Source organism: Molothrus ater, chromosome 6 (genome assembly GCF_012460135.2).
Source record: "Molothrus ater isolate BHLD 08-10-18 breed brown headed cowbird chromosome 6, BPBGC_Mater_1.1, whole genome shotgun sequence".
Taxonomy (NCBI): Eukaryota; Metazoa; Chordata; class Aves; order Passeriformes; family Icteridae; genus Molothrus; species Molothrus ater.
The window spans coordinates 47,995,052-48,014,720 of record NC_050483.2 but is presented as its reverse complement, the minus strand read 5'-3'; the positions used below and the strand labels follow the sequence as shown (position 1 = coordinate 48,014,720).

At 38.3% G+C, this 19,669-nt stretch overlaps 1 protein-coding gene across 2 annotated transcripts in view; it reads left to right on the top strand.

Annotated features, from left to right (window-relative positions):
• CLMN (calmin) overlaps window positions 1-18,086 on the top strand; it is a 76,359-nt gene extending 58,273 nt beyond the window's left edge. The window contains exons 6-13 of one of the 2 annotated variants that reach the window (XM_036383361.2): window positions 552-739; window positions 2,493-2,686; window positions 3,700-3,782; window positions 4,965-6,269; window positions 7,377-7,555; window positions 8,778-8,838; window positions 9,860-9,921; window positions 11,401-18,086. In XM_036383361.2, the coding sequence (XP_036239254.1) occupies window positions 552-739; window positions 2,493-2,686; window positions 3,700-3,782; window positions 4,965-6,269; window positions 7,377-7,555; window positions 8,778-8,838; window positions 9,860-9,921; window positions 11,401-11,554 (2,226 nt within the window). In that variant the 3' untranslated portion in view covers window positions 11,555-18,086. Of the gene's footprint in view, window positions 1-551; window positions 740-2,492; window positions 2,687-3,699; window positions 3,783-4,964; window positions 6,270-7,376; window positions 7,556-8,774; window positions 8,839-9,859; window positions 9,922-11,400 lie in introns of both variants that reach the window. The other variant, XM_036383360.2, reaches the window with a different exon arrangement.
• The last annotated feature ends 1,583 nt before the right edge of the window (window positions 18,087-19,669 follow it).

The window sequence follows — 19,669 nt, the reverse complement described above, 5'->3', positions numbered from 1 at the left end:
AAAAACATGATCTCAAAGTTGCACTGGGGCTTCTCTCCCTGGCTGAGCTCCTGAGGGTGAACAGTGCTGCACAGAACCAGTTTGGCCAGGCAGACTCACAGGAAAGATGGTGTGACCAGAACCTGCCACCCTGGCAGCAGCGGGCACGGGGGTGGGGGGACCCAAAAGCAGCAGAGTCTCAAATGTCAGTGCTGGTCAAGGACAGGAGTGCTGCTGCAGGTCACCATTTCTTTATGAAAAATATTTCACTCGAGCAATTCCAGTGAAGAGAACAATTCATTTAAACTAACTTCTCTTTCAAGGACATGTTTCTTTGCTTTTTGTTTAATTTGCACAGTTTGGCTTGAACTGGGAGCTTGCTCTTTCTGTTGCCTGGGCTGCTGCTGGCTGTCATGCTTGTAAAATACAAGTTGAGAGTTAAAATGAACAGGTTTATAATTATCACTTAAAATTCAGCTATGGCACTGATCCCTTTAAAGTTTGCATGAAAACAAGGACACGATGCAGCCAGTGATAAAGCAGAACACTGTGTATTTCACCTTTTATTACAGATTAAGGAGCTTACAGGCAACCTCAACAGGAACTCCTCCTCCTCCAGCCTGTCCTCTGGGCCCAGTGGTCCAGAATCAGACACATCCCCCAGCACTCCCAGCGTGGAGAGAAACATGTCCATTACAGTGAAGGATCAGCGCAGAGCCATCAGGGCCCTTCTAATCTGGGTGCAGAGGAAAACCAGAAAGTAAGCTGTTCAACAAACCTTGAACAAAACAATGTCTTGCCACCTGCCCCTCTGAAGCTGAGTCTCTTTTCTCTGTCCTGCCCCATGGGTGTGTTACCATGTGCTGTGGCTTCTTCTGCTTTTGAATTTGGGGAGCATAGGGTCTCTGAGGGGGTGTTTCACTATGACCATGTGTTCACAGCAGCCATCTGACCTTGAAGGCCACTGCTGGCTCCACAGTTTGAGTGTTAAATGTTAACTTGCACTAACCTGCTTGGTGCTGTTTAAAAACTGGGATCATTCTCTACTCCCCAAACCCCAGCTTTCATGCAGTCTCTTTGACATCTTTTGCTGATTAATGGTTAGGTATAAGCAGGGGGTGAACTGAAAAAATAAATGTACTGAAAGACTTTATTAGCAGCCTTTTAAATTAAGCAGTAGCCCAGAGGAAGCTTCTCTGTGTATTGCACAGTGCCTTGAAGGACAGAGCCCCTACCAGAGTCCCTCCTTCCTCAGTATTAAAGAGGGGAAGGGGATGAAAAATATTAAGTCACTTCTCTTGAACTTGTAGCATTTGAGTGGGTTTCCACTGCACAAGACATCTCTCTCCTCCTGAATAAAAAGTGGTTCTTTCACTAAAGCATTTTGTGTAGTAATGCTTTACCTGGGCAGAGTTACTAACAGGTTAAAAAACTGTAGTGTAAGATGTCTCATGCACATGCAAATGCTTGGAGTGTATTTTACATGTATTGTTATTTGAAGTAGTGACTGGCAGGGAGTTTTTATTAAAGAGGGCATGTGTCAAAGTTACCTATACAGGTTGGTTAGCTGAATATTTGGCGTTTTTGTCTCTGGATTTATATCTTGCCTTTGAACACAAATTTTCTAGTGTTGAAGACAAAAATTTTAATCTTAAATACTTGGTCCTGTGGTTATCTCCAGTGAAGCTAAGGGTGCTTGCTGAGCAGATAAACTTGCCCCCTGTAGTTCACTGCTGTCAGTGCAGACCACAGAGGAAGTACAGTTTTAGTCCAAAATAATGCTGATGTAGTTATTAATAGGTGTAACAAAGAAAGTGAGGACCTGAGAAGTAAAGGCCACAGACTTTTCAGCCCAGTCAAAGAGTGCAAATTGAAAAGATCTAATAAGAGAAAATTATTCTTGCAACTGCAGTATTTAAAACAAAATAGCATCATTGTAATCCTATTATCTCATGATCTGTGCAGAATTTTCTATTTTGGGGCTGTATTCCATTGCAAGTTTGATGGCTGTTTTTCCTCCAAAACTTTGGGCATCTAACACTCTTGTGGTTTATGCATATGCTGACACCATTTGCATTTGGCAGATTTTCTGCTATAGAAGGCCAAGTACACAGGAATGTGAATCATTTATGCTTATGTGTTTAAATATTTAAATCTTGGAAGTTTTCCCAAGCTATGGCATTAAAATGCTGGAGAGCAACAGAAACAGGAATCACAGAGACATTTGGTTTTGTGAATGTTAAATGTGGTTGCTGAATTCTTAAGGGCTTTGTTTTCACTAACTACTTCCTACAAGCAGGTTGGTGTCAGCTGTTAGCCACACCAATTCAGCTTGTGAACCCATGTGTTTTCTGAATGTGTTTCTAGATGTTGAAATCCAAAAATATCTCAAATATGACAAGTGCTACTCAGCAACCTTACGTTTTAACTTTCGGGAGTCTGAAAATGATGATGCCTTTACTTTGGATTTTGTTAACAAACCACCCATGTAAAATGGATGTAATTCTGTTTAGGTATGGCGTTGCAGTCCAGGACTTCACGAGTAGTTGGAGGAGTGGCCTTGCTTTCTTAGCTGTCATAAAAGCCATAGATTGTACTTTGGTAGACATGAAGCATGCACTGGAGAAATCAGCCCGAGAAAACCTGGAGGATGCTTTCAGCATAGCACAGAATAAACTGGGTGTCCCTCGGCTCCTCGAACCTGAAGGTAAACACATCAGCTTTTTTGGGTAACACTCAGTCCACAATGAATTCATGAATATTGCCTTGTGATACATACCAAAAACCTCACAGTCATTAGGCTGCTGATGGGATCAGTGTGCAGAGCTTCTTAAGAAGAAAAATAAAAATGGGCAGTGGCTTGTAATTGTATGCTTCCAGTCATATTTGTAACTGTATGCTTCCAGTCATTTGTAAGCTCCTTGAGGTCAAAGATCTTACTGTGGTTTTAGCTATGTACACTATGCCTGTGTTTAGCTATGTTTATAGCTGGTCCTGGTTCCTGCTTAGATGCTTTGTGACATCTGCACTCTTAGAGGGCATTAATTGTTGTGCTGAGGGGTGTCTCAGTGCATTAGCACTGTTCTGTAACACCTAGGCTGCAGACTAAATGTCGCTCCAGGATGAGCTGTACGGGGCTTCCATACCAGGTAAATGGAGAGATACCCATTCAAATGCATCTGCATCTTCTAGTTTTCCCTTTGCAATGCATATATACACACAAGTATTGATACCTGTAAACCTAAGTGTGCATGTGTATATAAAATACGTATAACTGTATTTCTTGTTGTTCTTTTAACTGAACTCTATGGGACCAGCGCTAGGCCTTGGTGTCATGATTGAAAGCACAATTGCACTTTCATCACCTGTTAGAAGACTGGGCCATCCTGCTAAAAATAAACCTCTGTATTGTCACTCAACAGCAGCCAACTGTCTAGTGACAACAGCATGAATGGCAGTATAAAAGTGAATGAAAAGGGAGCCCTGATCGGGGTTCAGTATGTGTTTGGAAATAGGAAAAAGTGAATGTGAATGGGATGTTGAGAACTCTGTCAAGTGCCATCAGCAGTGAAGAGCATCTCTCTTATCTGTCAGAAAAAAAGAGAAGTGTTTGTAGCTGTTATTTCTGTGCCCATAATGGCAGGATGTCTGACAATCTGTTCCTCTGCAAGAGCGTTTCAAAGCTGTGTGTGCTCAAGCCCCTCGCGTCTGTCTCCACAGATATCATGGTGGAGTCCCCCGATGAACAGTCAATTGTGACATATGTGGCACAATTCCTGGAGCACTTCCCAGAGCTGGAAGGGGTATGTGTTTACTGCTATGTCATGTCATTTCTTTAATTTGCCTTGGTGTACGTAATAAAGTCAGATTTATTTTCTAGGCTTCTTTTTAGCTATTTAAAATAAACAACAAACCTGGAATTGATTTTTTTCACATTTTTGTTAAATCCAGTGAAATGGGCTTTCATTGGTGATTACTAAAATGCTTTAGGTAGAATTGTGCTTTTATACATTTACATCCAATTGTAACTCTCAGAGGTTAGAATTGGTTTCATAGGAATCTACTACTTTGCTATATTGGTTTTAAATAAGACTGAAATTTATTCCTTTATCTATAATGATTCATTGGACTTTGAATTTAATTTTTACTTCTATCTTCTCAAGTTTGAGGGCCATGATCACTCTGAATTTAGCAGGTATGAGACACAAGACCCCATAAGCTGAATCTTGTCAATACAACAGTAAAAAGCACTCATTATAAGTGTGACACAAACTGCTGTTTAAATGACCAGGACTTTGATGCAAAAATAAAGAATTGAGGATTAAGTAAGGGTTGGCAGTGTCAAGAACTGGCAAAGGCCTTTTGAAAAAACAGGCATTTTCTCTCATTTCTTGACTGAAGGTTACAGTTGGCATATATTTTGTAGTTGATAAAATTGGTGGGCATTACTAAAGTAATTGGAATTAAAATTATTATAGTATTCTAATAATTATTATTAGATTAGATGAGCAATAAGATTGGTTGACATTAAAACTTGTTGACACTTTTATGAACAAAGTTAAAAACTACCTTTCTTTTAATAGAGTCTGTTGGAAGGGAATAATCTGGTATATCAATGTATTTCACAGTGGATTTATTGGAGTTGTTAGATTTATGTTATTCCCAGGGTTTGGGATTGTGTCAAAAAGCCAAGGCAGTTGTCTCCACAGGTGCAGCAGGGAGAGATAAATACGTTAACAATTGAGGAGTAGGCTTGTCTGCATTCTGATCTTTCTGTACAACTGCCTTCTTGACATTGAGCTTTGTTCAAGGCACTTGACTTGCCAAATTAGTTTTCCTACTTTCAAAATAAGTGAGTCATTAATAGGCCCTTCATAAAGTAATGGACTGAAAGATTAGGTATTTATTCTTTCCACTGTGTTTGGGAAATGTAAAATGGTATCTGAGCTAGGATTTGTCTTCTAATGGTGTATCATCACTTACAGGAAGACTTTACAGATCCTGACAGGGAGCTTCCAATTGAGTCCACATATGTCCACATCAAAGACACACCGTCAGAGAAGGAAAGCAAAATCTTGATTTTAAGTGAAAATGAAGAAAACATGTATACTGTTAATCATGAGAGGAGTCATCCAGCTCCTCCAAAGGTCCACATTCATGACATCCCTGAGAGAATCCCATCAGAAACCACTTCTGAAAATTGTAATGGGAAACTGAGTCAAGTGTTAGGCGATTTACAGGAAACATCTGAAGAGGAGCCTCAAAGGCCTACCTCACTGAAAATTACAGGACCTGTCAGTTTTGAATCCAATTCCTCTTGGGAGGTTCTAAATGATAAATTCATGTCAGGTGAAGAGAGCATCTCTGATGATCCACTGAAACAAAATGATGACCTTTCTCCAGCTGTTCTGACAGATCAGAAAAATTCTGTTGACTCTTTTGAAGAATACTCTGAAGAATTAACTAAGGAAACCCCCACTGAATATGACAATGAAACCAAGAGCCTTTCAGCCAATACTTCTTCTTTGAGTCCATTATCCTGGACTTCAGGTATACTTACAGATGATTCTATTAATAAAGTCGAAGACAGCAAACCCCAGTCTTCAATTATTTTACCAGAAGATACATCAAAACAAGAAGATACGCAGAAGTACATTCTCCACCTTCTAAATGAGGAAATACAGACACTTTCACAAGATGAACATACAAAGGAATCACCTGTCCTTGAGACAATAGAAACAAACACTTGTTCACTGAATGATTCTAATCTCAAAAGCCAAGAACTATCTACACAGCAGGAAACATCTGATGACTCTCTCTCAGATATACCTAAAACTCCAGAGGACCTGGACAGCTGTGATGAAGTTGAATCTGCAACTGAAGTGGTACCCAGTTCTTCAAAAGTATCTGTGATACCCCATGATCTCTTTTATTATCCACATTATAATGTTCCCATATCAGCAGTTCTGAACGCTTACCTCGAGCCTTGTATCGAAGGTTATGACACAGGAAATGAAAAAGCTTCTTCTGAAACAGTAACAGATGTTTTACAAGACAAGAACTCATCAGAACAGGAAGATGCTCTAGAGGCAGACTTGGAGAATAAGCTACGTACCCCTCCATCAGAAACAGATACTGAGAACAGTGAGGAGGACACTACAAAAACAAGCAGTCATGTGAATTCTTCAGATGAAAAAGAAGTGCCATTACTAGTAGATGAGTTAGAAATAGAAGAAGATGCCAATAAGGCCACCAACCATGAAGATTCCACTATTCCACAACATCCTGAGGTATTTTATTTTATTACCAGCACTTCTTTGTATATATATGTGGACTTAGCATCAGATCCCAGTGGTTTTCATTTGCTTTCATTTTGCAATGTTTGGGAGAAATACTTAAAATGTACTTGGTTTCCTGTTCCATTACACTGTTTGCCACAGCCCCCTACTGGAATGAATGGAATTGCAGATCCCTGAGAAGATCTGACATTAAAAGAGAAAATAAGTCCTAATACTAATTCACTAAAAATGTGAATTTATATTATGTTTTAAAATAATTTGAGGCTTCTATAATCCCTACACGTAAAAGATTACCTTAAAGTACAAGCAAAAATGTGCCTTTTTTATTATGTTTTAAAATAGAGGTTTTGTATAATCCTTAGGTATAACAGATTACCAGACAGGGTATTTCTAATAATCTGTAATGATATTAATTACTGATTAGTATTGCTTCTAAAGAAAGGATATAGGCAATATAATTTTGTCCCAATCCAAGTAAGTTTGCCTACAAAAACTTAGAAAAACAATTTGAGTAGGATGTGTTACATGGGTGAAATGAAGGCTTCTCTGCACTGGAAGAGGAGGAAGAAGTGGGTACTTTGGGGGTATTTGGTTTAGGCAGTTTGCTCCTGCATCTCTTCTTGCAGACACCAGTTTGAAGTGCCTTACATGTTTTCCAGCACAGTAATTTTTGACAGCATTTTTCAGGAATGAGTGTCCATTTAATGCTGCTCTACATGTAGCTTAGACACATTGCTTGAACATGTTTTGGTCCTGACTCTGACTACAGAAATGAAGTCAGTTTGCTGTTAACTTGAAGGACTAATTGGGGGTAGATTTTAAAAAGTCTAGTGGATTGCTTCAAAGAGCCATGTCATGTCATGACTTCTTAATAGAAAGATCTGACTTTCCAACTGTATGTATGTATGTTGAACTGATGATCCCATGTATCACTAAAAGATTTTCAAGAAATTCATTGCTTTTTTATTTTCTTCAGTGAGACTTTCAGTCTCATACTATCTGCAATTGAGTGTCTGAGTAGGCTGCACCACTAAGATATTTGGAAGGGTGGGGAATCAGTCATGTCATCTAAAGCAAAACATTTCCTAATTTCAACAGGCCATAGTAGAACATCTAGAGGATTTACCAATAGCCATAAAGACACCAGAAGAAAATAGTAATACAGACGAGGAAGAGAAAAATACGATTGAAGAAGATTTGCAGATCTCAGATGTTGCCACTACTACTCTATCACAAGATGACCTGGAAGAAAATGCTGAATTCCAGGAATTTACCAGGTATTTCACATTAAATTTGTCTCAAATACACTTAACTGGTCTTTTGAAATTGCCTTGTCCATTGGATGTTTATTGCAGTCTTGTTTTAGGAAGAAGTATTGGGATTCATTGGCTTCTTCCTGTGTTTCTCTTAAATATGTTGAGTGACTCAGTGGGACTTGATTTGACTGTGCTACAAACTTTGCCACACAAAACCCAAGTGGAAGCCCAGTGCATTTTGAACATGGAGGTGTTATAATTGCTTTTCTAACAGAGATAGTATTTTGTAATGCAGATAAAATAGTTCATGTGCATTGTTACACTATGTGGAAGCATGACACTGACTGATTTCAGTAGATACTTTTTGGATGTTTTTTTCTGGTTATGAACAAGTAAATGAGGTGTTGGAGAGAAAATAAGGTGATGAACTCATGGGTCAAGGTAAAGGCATTTTCATGAAAAGGCAAAGGCCATGTGTGGAAGCAAATTAGAAGAAGACCAAAAAAATTTTATTTATTCTCTACTTCCCATCAGCATGGCAGTGTCCAGCCACTTCCTGAGAAGCAGGGTGTAGAGGTTGCTTCAGAAGACAGATATAAGAACAAGTGTGTGTGTGGGTCTCACTGCCCTTTGGTCAGTTTGGGTCAGCTCTCCTGGCTGGGTCCCCTCCAAGCCTCTTGCCCAGCCCCAGCTCACTGCTCTAGGGAAATTTACCTGCAGCCCAGGCAGACCCTGTACACAGACACTCAGCTAATTTTGCTCCATTTACTTCTGTTTTTTCTTACATTCTAATTTATTCTTAGGTAATCTATTTCAGTGGGACATGAACTGTAATTTGTTGATGCTTATCACTGGAGCACTCTAATGAATTTGAGAGTTTGCTTAGAAAAAGCCCTTGTCCCCTTCAAGCTTACTGTTCCCTGTCAGTCCAATTTTTTATATCAATGGCCATAAAACTTGGGTATAGTCTCAGTTAAATGTCAGTGACGTCAAAGGTGCAAAAATGCTCTCAGATACAATTTTTTAGAAAAGATTCCTTTTTGAGAATATGAATTTTTTATTGTGAGTCAGATTTTCCCAAAGCCATTTTTATCATGTTACTGATAAATTCCAGTCCATATTCTAATACATGCAGCAATGCATATTTGTGGTTTAGTGTAGCTTAAACCTGTCACGTCCATTTGCAGTGTCTCTTTTAAACTTAACTTTATGAATTTAAAAACTTTGCTTTTATATACAGAAGCAGTGACAGTGATGTCAACATTCATCTCCGAAAAAGGTTTTCTCGTAATGCTTCTGAGGAGGTAAGTGTGGACATTTATTTATTGCTGTTTCTCTGGTTTTCTCAAACTCCAGAAGTTCAGACACTGTAAAAAGGCCTCTAACAGTATCAAAGTCTTGTGACTTCTAATAATTTTAGTGCTAAAACCAGGCATAGTTGCAAAGTTTTTAAGAACTCTCCTAAAAACATACTAAACTTTACTGAACCTTAAGCAAATTCACAAAGGAGTACCTAATACTACAGTCAAATCCATTGTAACTTTAAATCTTACTTCATCATACCTGTATAGCTACAACATTTTCCTTGTTTGAAGCTACTTTTGTTTGCTGCTCCAGTTTCTTTTCACTTTTGCATTCTCTGTATATCATATTGATGTCCTGGTCTCAACACTGCAAAAATGCTGGGTGTCTCCTGAAGAGTACTGTTTCTGAAAAACTGGGCTCTGTCCCTTTTCCTCACAGTAGCAGAGTATTATATTATCAGTAGCAGCAACTAACCCTAAAAGAATTTTAGTTGTAACATGAAACTCTGTTCCTAAATGACAGATGTGATTCACACTGGCTTCTTGAGAGCACACAATACAGCTGAGGTCTGGATTTTTATTTTTAAAGCTAAAACGAAGGGACAGCATCAGCAATCCAGGCATGCTGAGCAAGGACAAGAATATGGCCTTTTTTCAACACAAAAATAAAATTCTGACCATCTTGGAGTTTAAAAAAAAAATGCTGCCACCAGTGTTCAGTGAAAGGGAGGTTTCACACAGATGCTTTAGTTTTGCAATACTGTCAGAGCTACTAGAAATACATATGAACAAGGGGAATTTTATTCAACTGTTGAAAGCAAAAAAATCTTATTTCACAACTTTTTTCCTTTTCTGTGTGTGGACCAGACTGCAGTGCTGGATGTGCTGACAGAAAATATGTTTATAAGCACACTTTCATTTTATTTGAGCAAACATTAGATACAATTTGCATAAAATACACAATTACCATCTTTGTGAGATGCTGAGTTTGGTTATCTAATCTGTTTGTGGCTTGTTTAAGGAAACGTATGGTGTAAACGAGCAGAAGATGACAGATATGGATGAAAATCCATTAATCATTGGGTGAGTGTTTCTTATTCAGACTGACTTTTGCAAGGAAACCATAACTCCTAGGTACTACTGGCAGTGATACAAAGGGAGCTGGAAATTAATTATAATGGTAGCAATTGTCTTCTGTAATGGCTCAGAGTCCGCATTTCCCATAGGTGTAAGATACAAAATTTCCTTATTGCTCAATCTGTCCCTTGACTAAAATGCTTTTGATTGACTTGAAAAATTCAGCTGTCTCAGCAAGATTCTGAGCATTTCCCCCACTTGGTGGATATCTCAGGCTGAGAGAAGAGTGGGACAACTTCAAATGTTAGGCCCTCTGGCAGTAATGACTCTTTCCAGGTTTGGAAGACTGTCAAAACAATGTTTAGTGAGATCAGTGCCAGGGAAAATCAATTTCTTCAGTGGAGGACTGGCCTCTGTTGGAGCATCTATAGTTTTGGTAATTTGTATGTGTGTTTAGTTTAGACTTAGGGTAACTGGTCATGAACATATGCATCCCTTTGGTATTAGGGTCTAAATATCTTTAAGAAACAAGGATCACTTTAGGTTTTGCCTCTTAGCTGATACTGAATAGTACCTCTCACAACTTCTAGGTAAAATGGTTGTTATGTTATATTTAGATGCAGAAAACACACAAAATATTATCAGGATCCATTGGCCTCTCTCTCTCTCTCTGTTAAAAAAATTACATAAATAGCTGTTACAGTTGTATCAGTTGTACGATTTGCTGATATTTTGTGTAATGCTCAGGTATCTATCCAGTAGGAAGCCCCAAGCAGAAAAACACCATTTTTCTCCAAAAGTAGATTAAAAACAGTTTACTGGAGTGTTTTTCTTACAGCACTAGAAAATTATAAAATGATTGTGCCTTTTTAAAAAAGACCCTTCCTTTTCTTTGTGAGAGCTCAGTGGTGCTGGCAGAATCCATCAGCCTTTGCCCTTATGAACCACAGCTGGAAATTTTTGAAGTTGAAATTTTGGAGTTGTTCTGCAAACCCCCAACTGCTAGCTGGTTTCTTGGTTGGAAGCCTTGGGCTTTCTCTGTTTAATATTCTAGTGCCTAGCATGAGGGGCTCTGAAAGTAGATGATTTGGGGAAAGTATATCAAGTCAGATCCAGTGTATAAGCAAACTGTGAGATGTGTTGCCCAGCGTTATGTTTGCTGTTCTGAAAATAAAAAGGCATCATTTTGACTGGTGGAAATCTCCTTACATCAGAGGGCTGTGCTGTAATGGCACTTACTTAAACTACCTGAGAATTTGTCTGAGTTTTCAGAAGATTGATTCTTACATATGCTGACTCTGGAAGGGACACACTGCTAAAGCCCATTATGCCCCTCCTAGTCTAGCTGGGGCCCTCCAGCTGACTAGACTGAAAAGGTTAATTAAACTGTCTTTTAGACCACCCTCTGATCTTCACAGTAATTATTAACAATGAAGGTTTTTTCTTCCTTTCCTTGCCTCTTACTGAATTCTCTCCTATTTTCAGGAAGAAAAAGGACTTGGAAGCAAGCGAGACTCCAGCACCAACTCATGAGATAACAATTTTTGAGCAGCCAGAGCTATTCTACTTTGTAATTTTCTTTTGGGTGCTGGTCTACTGCCTTTTACTCCTTCCACAGCTGCTTAGCAACAAAGTTTGATCTGTGTGAGGTGTGGAAAATAAAGGGATGGTGGCTGGATTGCTTTGTGTATCTGCATATGAATATGTTCCTTCAGGTGAAGCACAAACAGAAATCCAGAACCTGGTATTTGTGTTTATTATCAGGTTGTCCTCAATTCTGCTACTGTTGTGCTATGACAGTGTCAAAGCACATTTTATATTATGGTAATTGTGTAAATATATATAAAAATGATCTGATTTAGTAGATGCGATTTTGTACATTTGTGCCTTGCTTTATAAGATGCTAAATAAAACCAGATAATTATCAGTAGAAGTATCAACAATTCAGAGCTCTAGTCTTCAAAAATTATTCTTCTGGCTTCACTTTCTTATGTAGGGCCTGATAGCTATGGAAGAGGGATGGTGTTGTCTTACCTTGGGGTCTGACCACCTGCAAGGGCAAGGCTAGAAATGCTTCTTCACATTTTCCATTTCAAAGAGTGAGAGGCAGAGCAGAGCTACAGGTAGTGAAACACACATCAGGAACTGATTACAGTTCCAGAAGCAAATCCACTGAGCAACAAAATCAGGTTGAGAGTTTATTGGGGTAGGGAAGTTAGATTTTTTTAGGATTTAAAGTAATTTTTATCCTGCACCGTTTAGTATGTTTGATTTGCAGGAAAAAGTTGGGTATGAAGAAGTGTGAAGAACTACATGCTAGCTGCTTCTTAGGAGACTTTATATGGGAAATCTCAGGCCAGAAACTAAAGTTTTTTAAAAGTACCTCAGTGCTTCTGAGTCTGCTTTTGCTTCAATTTCTTTGCTGCTTTTACTAACAAATCACATAAAGATTTCTCTCTTTTGCATATACAAAAAATAATAAGTAACCAGCTTTGCTGAGGCTACTGTTAAGGCACTAGGGTGTGGTAAAAGAATTAGAAATACCTTTTAAGTGTCCATTTAAATTGAGAAAGAAAAGATAGATGTAAAACTAAATACAGAAAAATGCTGACAACAAGTATTGACTTCCTAGTGCGACTAAAGAGATTCCTGTGGCTTATCCATGGGCACAGTTGAGCTACTTTTTCCTCTTGCAATTTTTGTCCAATCAATGATCACTTTAGGATATTTCATATAGGATTTTTGCCAGAGAAGGTGTAATCCATGCTCTGTAGGACAAAAGAGAAGTCTTCAATTTCATAGCAGTAACTTCTCTCCACGTGACTTTCAGTGAAGTCACTACTTCTCATTGGCACATTTTTAGTTTCATGGTGTGCTTTATGAGACTACATCACATTGCTGCTTCCATCTGAAAATTCAGAAGGTTGACTGCAATGTGATTCCTGAAATTAAGGGTTTTAAAATTTTACTCTGAGTGAAAATTAAATAATGGCTGTAAGTTTTACATATTTTGTGGTAGCATAAGGTGTATCCCTACCCTGACTAAGTTTTCAGATTAACTAATTGCACCTGGGATCAAGATACATCAAAATATACAGCAATTTATTTGCAAGTATTTAAAACCTGTCTGCAATCATGTTATCTGCTGGGGCAATCCTAACCATTCGTCACACTTCATTCTTCTTCATAAGCTTTTTGTCCCCCTGAGATTTTTCTCCTGAGCTGCAGTTAGAATTCAATAGAAGTAAGGAATGACAGGAGATCTTAAACATTGAAGATAAAATTCTGAACACCTTTCAAATCTTTCCTATTCTGTCCTGCCACTGTTGACTAGAGCTGGATTCACCCCATGAACCTAGAAATAAGATCCATTGTTCTTGAGGAAGAGATGCAAATGTCCCAAATTAATTTGGTTTAAATCAGCTTAAGTAAAAGAAAAAAATATTTCTTTCATCTTGTTCACGAAAGCAGTCAAGATTTTGAGTCAGCCGATTTTGTGATCAATGAACCTGTTTGTGCTTGTTGTAGAAGACAGTGGTACCTTCTTCCAAAAGAAAACCTAGATAAGAACTTTTGAAGGTGCTTTCTGGAAGTAGACTAAAATAGAAAGTTGAAGGGTTAGTGCTTTCTCCTCTGAAAGAATAAAACTTAGTACAAGAAACATTTTATGCTTATCCTGAAAACTAGGGAATACCAGGCTGGGCTACGGCATCTATTTAATAGCTGCAAGCAGCAGTGTTCTACACTACTTTGGAGCAAAATACTGACAGCTTTTCATTATGTTCCACTCTTCACAGGTTTCTTTGGTTTATGATAACTTTTTCTGACCCTTTGTATTTATACTCTGGTTCTTCCATGTTTATTAATCTTCAGCAGAGTCTATTTGGAGTTGGATTGCAGCCTCTTTATAGGGCTTTACAGCTATCAAAGTTCAATCAAGTATGCTCCCCTCTTCTTTCCTTCCTCCTAAGAAAATGAATCATGATGAGGAACTCTTTGGATGTCTTAGCTAGGCAACTGACATCCATGAAGAATGGGAAGGTGAACAGGAACACAGTGATGCCAGAAATGTCATTACACAGTACTTTTGTCCAAGAAGGAGAAAACCCAAGGTTTTCTTTGTTACCTGCCACTGATGGAGAGTGACTGATACAGTGCAATGAGCAGTTTAAATGTCAAACAGCATTCCACAATTGCATTGGTCATCTCCACCAGTGTTTCAATTGAGGTACACTTTCCAGCCTATCCCACTGAGAGACAGGGATTGCTTCTTCCATCCAAAGTAGATGAAAAAAAAACCACTAAACCATTCCATGATACTTGGTATTACATTGCTTTCAATTTTCAGGTTTGTTTTGTTGTGGGTGGGTGTGCTACAACAGAAGCAGTGTACCTTACCCAGCCATTCCATGGGTGAGAAGACCCAGGGTGAAGCACTAAGAGTGATTATGCTGGTCAATTGTGCTTAAAAAAAACCTGAACTCTTCAAGAGTTTTTTTGCCTTTACCTCGAACTGTAAAGATTGACATCTGCATAAGCAGCAGCTTCCCCCAGTTAAACTGACTTGTGAGCCTGCATCTCTTCTTCCACAGCACAAGATCCAATTCCTTAATGCAAGGGCCCTGCTCTGAAAACACTGCTTGGTTTTGGGGTTTGTGACCTATTCTGAGCTACTGCCTGAAAGCCTGATTATGAAACATTTATTATGGCAAAGCCTATTTTAACTTGCTGCCCAGAGGGCTGGCTGCTGGTAGTGGAGGGTTTAAACCCTGGTGGGAAATCCATTGTCTACCCATTTTCCAACAGATATGTGCACTGTCTGAATACTGAAGTTTTTGCTGAACTTTGCCTGGGTTGAAAAATGCTAAGCTTGAACTGACCACATATAGTATATTGATTTGGCAGCTGAATTCAGATACACAGAGGTACTGATCTGTTAAGACTCTTTCTAAAACCTGCTGGGTTTGAGCAAATGTGGGTAGCAGGGCATTGTGAAGTGTAAGTGTCAGGAAGTGCCTTGAAGATCACTGGATAAACAATGTTTGGTGTTCACAGAAGCAGCATTAAAGACTGAGTGGCAACTGTAATAGGATGGTTCAATGTCATTGTAGTCATAACTGCAAAGTGTTTCATCGTGATTTTATAGAAAGTGCAAGGAAAGATACACCATTAAAGACAGAGCCCCACTAAACATTTATGGGGCAGATGACTTAGAGTTGAAGAAGTGAGTTAAACAGTCACATAATCTACAAACTGACCAGAATATAGCTTTTGTCAAATTGTAGGAAATTATCAGTGCAAAGGCAGAGCAAACACAGACTACAGTAAAAAACGACAATCAATTTTCAACGCCATGAATATTTTTGAGAGATTGAGCTCTAAAATGTATTTTTATTGAGTTTCTAGATTGTAATGAATGTGTCTACAGAATTTTATGCAAAGCTTGAGAGTTCAGCTGTTTTAAAATGATTTTTTTATATAGCAGTGATTATTTTATCTATATATTTAATAGAATTGTAAAACCATTTTAAGAGTACCTGTAAAATTCTATGTATGTGATACGATTATTTATTAATTATGACTCATGAGAATGAACATTAAGCTATGCATTGGTTGTGTCATCCATTTGAAAACTGGAAACAGGAGAAGAGCTTTTAATGAACAGCAGATCTGAAAACCAGGGGAAATGATTGAATACATTTGTGTGATTCTTAAAGCTGCATAGCAATATGTCATTTTGTGATGTTAAACTTTCAGCTAAAGTTGCAAAATATACTGAGTGATTGAGCTACTTTCTTCCATTAAAACTTCCTGAGGCTGAAATTTCTACATGTTGCTATTTGGCGTCTAAACACACTTAAATCCCGTACATTTTCTGGACACTCCCAGTTTACTCCTGTTCAGTATGACTAACTTCTTTATTCAAGTAGTGCTCCACTGACTTTACAAGGGTACCATGCTGTACCCAGTGGGGGTTTTTAGGGTTCTCTGCCCTAATTCTCAAAGAATTTGAGCTTTAGGAGATTCACTTGGCCAGTATGTGTGGTACCACATTCAGCCATCTAACACAATAATAATTATAATTGTGCGTTATCACTTATGCTAGCTTTAAATACTTGGGAGTCCCTTCTTGCCAAGCACAAACGTGAATGCATCCAGAGATGTGTTCAGTTCCTCTACTTCTGTGGAAGTCAGTGCAACACATCTGTGTGCTAAGCACACACCACAAGATCTGGCCCTGAGGGCACTGAAATCAACATCAACCGCATAGGCCAGGAAGTCACTGAAGCCTATGCAATGCCCATGCAAATCCAATGTACACCAACCATACACCGCTCACTTCAGTTACCTCCATTTTACACAGAGCATTTGTTTACCTAAATTCTGCAGAATCAACCCTCCAAAGAGAGGAAGCTAACATCTACTTCTTTCTTCAATTAAGAGAACAGCAGCAGGGAACAATTAACTGGGAGGCAAGGGGGAAGTTTCAGGCTAGGGTGTGGCCATGGAAGTTCCCAAACTGCTACAGCTGGAAGCTCATACCCTGACAACAAGTTGCCTGCTCTTTCCATTGACCTAATAGGTAGCAGATCTGAATGGAGGTAAAAACCACAAAATCCTTTGTATTTCTGCATTGTGCAGGTTTTTGTCAGGTAAATAAATTCCCCTGGCACACCACTGATAACACTACTTTACAGCTGCCCAACTTACCATTGTTCACGTTCCAGGTTTGTATATAAACAGGACACACAATGTGGTTTGTCCTCTCCCATTCCAGCCCAAGATCATGAAGCCATTCATGCAGGAGGATGGAATACATGCACATTCAGTGATATGGAAATCATTGTGTAACGTTCTTTGTGGAGTAGTTCGCTTGCTCTGTCCATTGCTTCACACAACTCCAGAGCTCGCAAAGGGTGAAAAATTAATCCTTATTTTTTCAAGTGCCATAGTCATTTCAGGGTTATCTTAACTGAAATTGTGGAACATCAAAGTATTTCTTTCCTCCACTAAATGTAAGACATGGAAAACCTCCTCCCACCTTAGTGGCACTTTTGACAATTCCTTTCCAAGCAGCTGCTACTGCTGATACTGGAAAATGAGACCCTGCTATTTCTCTCTATAGTGGGGGGAAATGTCTTAAGTTTGTGTCTCTGGAACATAAAAGTGGCCCCTGAGTGATTAATATTTTTTTCTTCATGAAAAGGTTAGAAGGACCAATAAAAATTATTTTACCTGAGTAAGAAGTACTATAAGCTACCATTCCAAGAAAGGGTAGTTCCTGGTCATCACTGCTGTGTTAAGGCCAGGTAATATCTTATTCCTCAAATAGTTTCCTTAATTTCATTGGGCCTTCCTGGAATCTCCTTGAGTCACATAATAGATTTGCTGTGTCCAAGGACTAGTTTGTACAGGGGGGTCCTTGGTCCATGGCCATTATTAAGACAGTAACAGAAAATCACTCTTGTTTATTTCAAAACTATGTGAATCAAGTAACTTTCAACGTATATGCTGCTGAGTTCTTGAGAGAAACAATGGAGTCACATTTTAATGCCAAATAAGTTACACAAGTCAAATAAGTATTTTTACTGTAATGAAAAATTCAATTTGTACTTTTGTCTTGAACAAAACATTTTAGTAGGCATACCACCTTGTGCTATTGTATACTGCTGTGTAAAAAGCTGAATAAACTGTTTTACCTTTCTTGTTAAAGTTCTCTAGTTTAAACTGTAAAGTGCTAGATGGCTAAAGAGTTAATGAGGGACTGCATCCTAAATAAATAATTTGAAAGTAAGGAATGTAATATTTAAAATACATGTTTCTCTTTGGCAAGTGAAATGAGGAATGATGATTTTTAAAAATGAGAACAAATGCTGGGAGGATTTGAGTGGTGTCCAGATATACTGAAGGAAATGCATTTTCATGTACTATCAAATACATTTCTTCTGAATACTTTCTGTCAGGGGCTTGTATTGGATGTTTGCACTAGTTGATCAAAGCTAATTTTTGTGAGAAAGAGTTACATTCTTCTGTATAGCTGGTAAACAAAATGTTTTTAGAAACTGTTATGCTGTTATAAGAATAGTATTTACTAGTGAATAGCTCCAATTTATTTTACAGAATCTCCAATTTTGAAATAAATGGACAGGCTTCCTGTATCTAATCTGTTACCTGTGGGTTTGTTTTGTGGATTCCAATTGTTCAATTTATTAATAGTTATAATTATATATTGTATCTATTATATATATTATTTTTTATCGATTACACATTTTCAAGCCCAGAAACTAAATGCATGTTCTAGGAGAGAAGACCTCAGTAAAGACTGAAAATTCATAAAGTGCATTGTTTCCCACTTGCCCAAAAAGTGACTTTTCATTTTGGAGGAAGAATCTAAACTTTCTTCTGGTCAACAAACAAATGGATTTAAATTGTTTATAAAGGGGAAGAATTACTAATTTATTAATGCATAGAAAATGGCCTTATAAAGGAAGCCACGGGAAAGCTTACAAAAACAGTTGTGCTTAATTATTTACTGTTCTTACAATTTATTTATCTGGGCTGTTTCTATATGCATGTTTAGACTTGGGGATTCGTAAATTACTAACTGCAGTACCATTTCATATTTACAATGTACCTCCCCCTACACCTTAACTCCCTTTGCAGGATATGAGAAAAATAAATTATAGTACAATAGAGTTGCAATACAGTTCAGAATCAGCCCCATGATCTGTGTCCTGAAAAATATATCTAAATTAGACAAACACACTGAAAGGAAATGGCATATGGGAAGGTATAGAAATGTTCCCTCTCTATAAGGTTCATGGGCATCACACTTTAGGATCTGTAAATATTCCTCTAATCCTTCTACAAAATCAAATCATTTCATATGTTTTCAAAGTGCTTCTAACCACTCCTGCAGTAGTTGTACCCGCCTATTGGACCACTCTCCCTCACACCTAAGTGTACAAAACAAGAGAATATTTATGGTCCTGTTGAGAATTTGGGATATTTGGGTCCAGTCCTGTTAGCAATGTAGATTTCCAGAATCATAGAACAGTTTGGGCTGGAAGAGACCTTTAAATGTTATCCAGTCTACCTGCTCTGCCATGAGCACCTCCATCAAATCAGGTTGCTCAGAGACCTGTCCAGTCTGACCAAATGTTTCCAGGGATAAGGCATCTACCACCTTTCATTACCAAAACTTTTAAATCTCTAAATACACTTTGGGTTTTGGTTTTGTTTGGGGGTTTTTTTTGTTTGGTTTTTTTTGGTGTTGTTTTGTTGTTGTTGTTGTTGTGGGGGGTTTTTGTTTTCTGGGTTTTTTTTTGTTTTTTGGGGTTTTTTTGCTACTGACACTGGGTTAGTGGAATTTGCAAGTGCACTGGGGAGGGAAGGGTGCAACTGTGTGTGGAAGCAAAGTAAACTTTTACAATGGTATGAGATCCAAACTTTAGTTCAAATTCATAGTAAGACAGGAACCGTTGGACTGGTTTTCTTTTAACTACTCTGGGATAAAAGTAATTCTGACAGAAACTCAAAAATAATCTCCTTTATCTTTGCTCTGTAATCACAATTATCGTAGCTTGAAGTTGATGCACATGCAGCATTGGAAACACACTGGATCCATCTGGATCTTGGCAGCAACAAAGACAAGCACAGGATTCATTTCAGATAAGAAGCCCTCCAAGTGTGTACACACTGAGTATGCACTTGGCTTGTGCAGGAGCCCAGACCTCCCAAGGATCACCTGTGG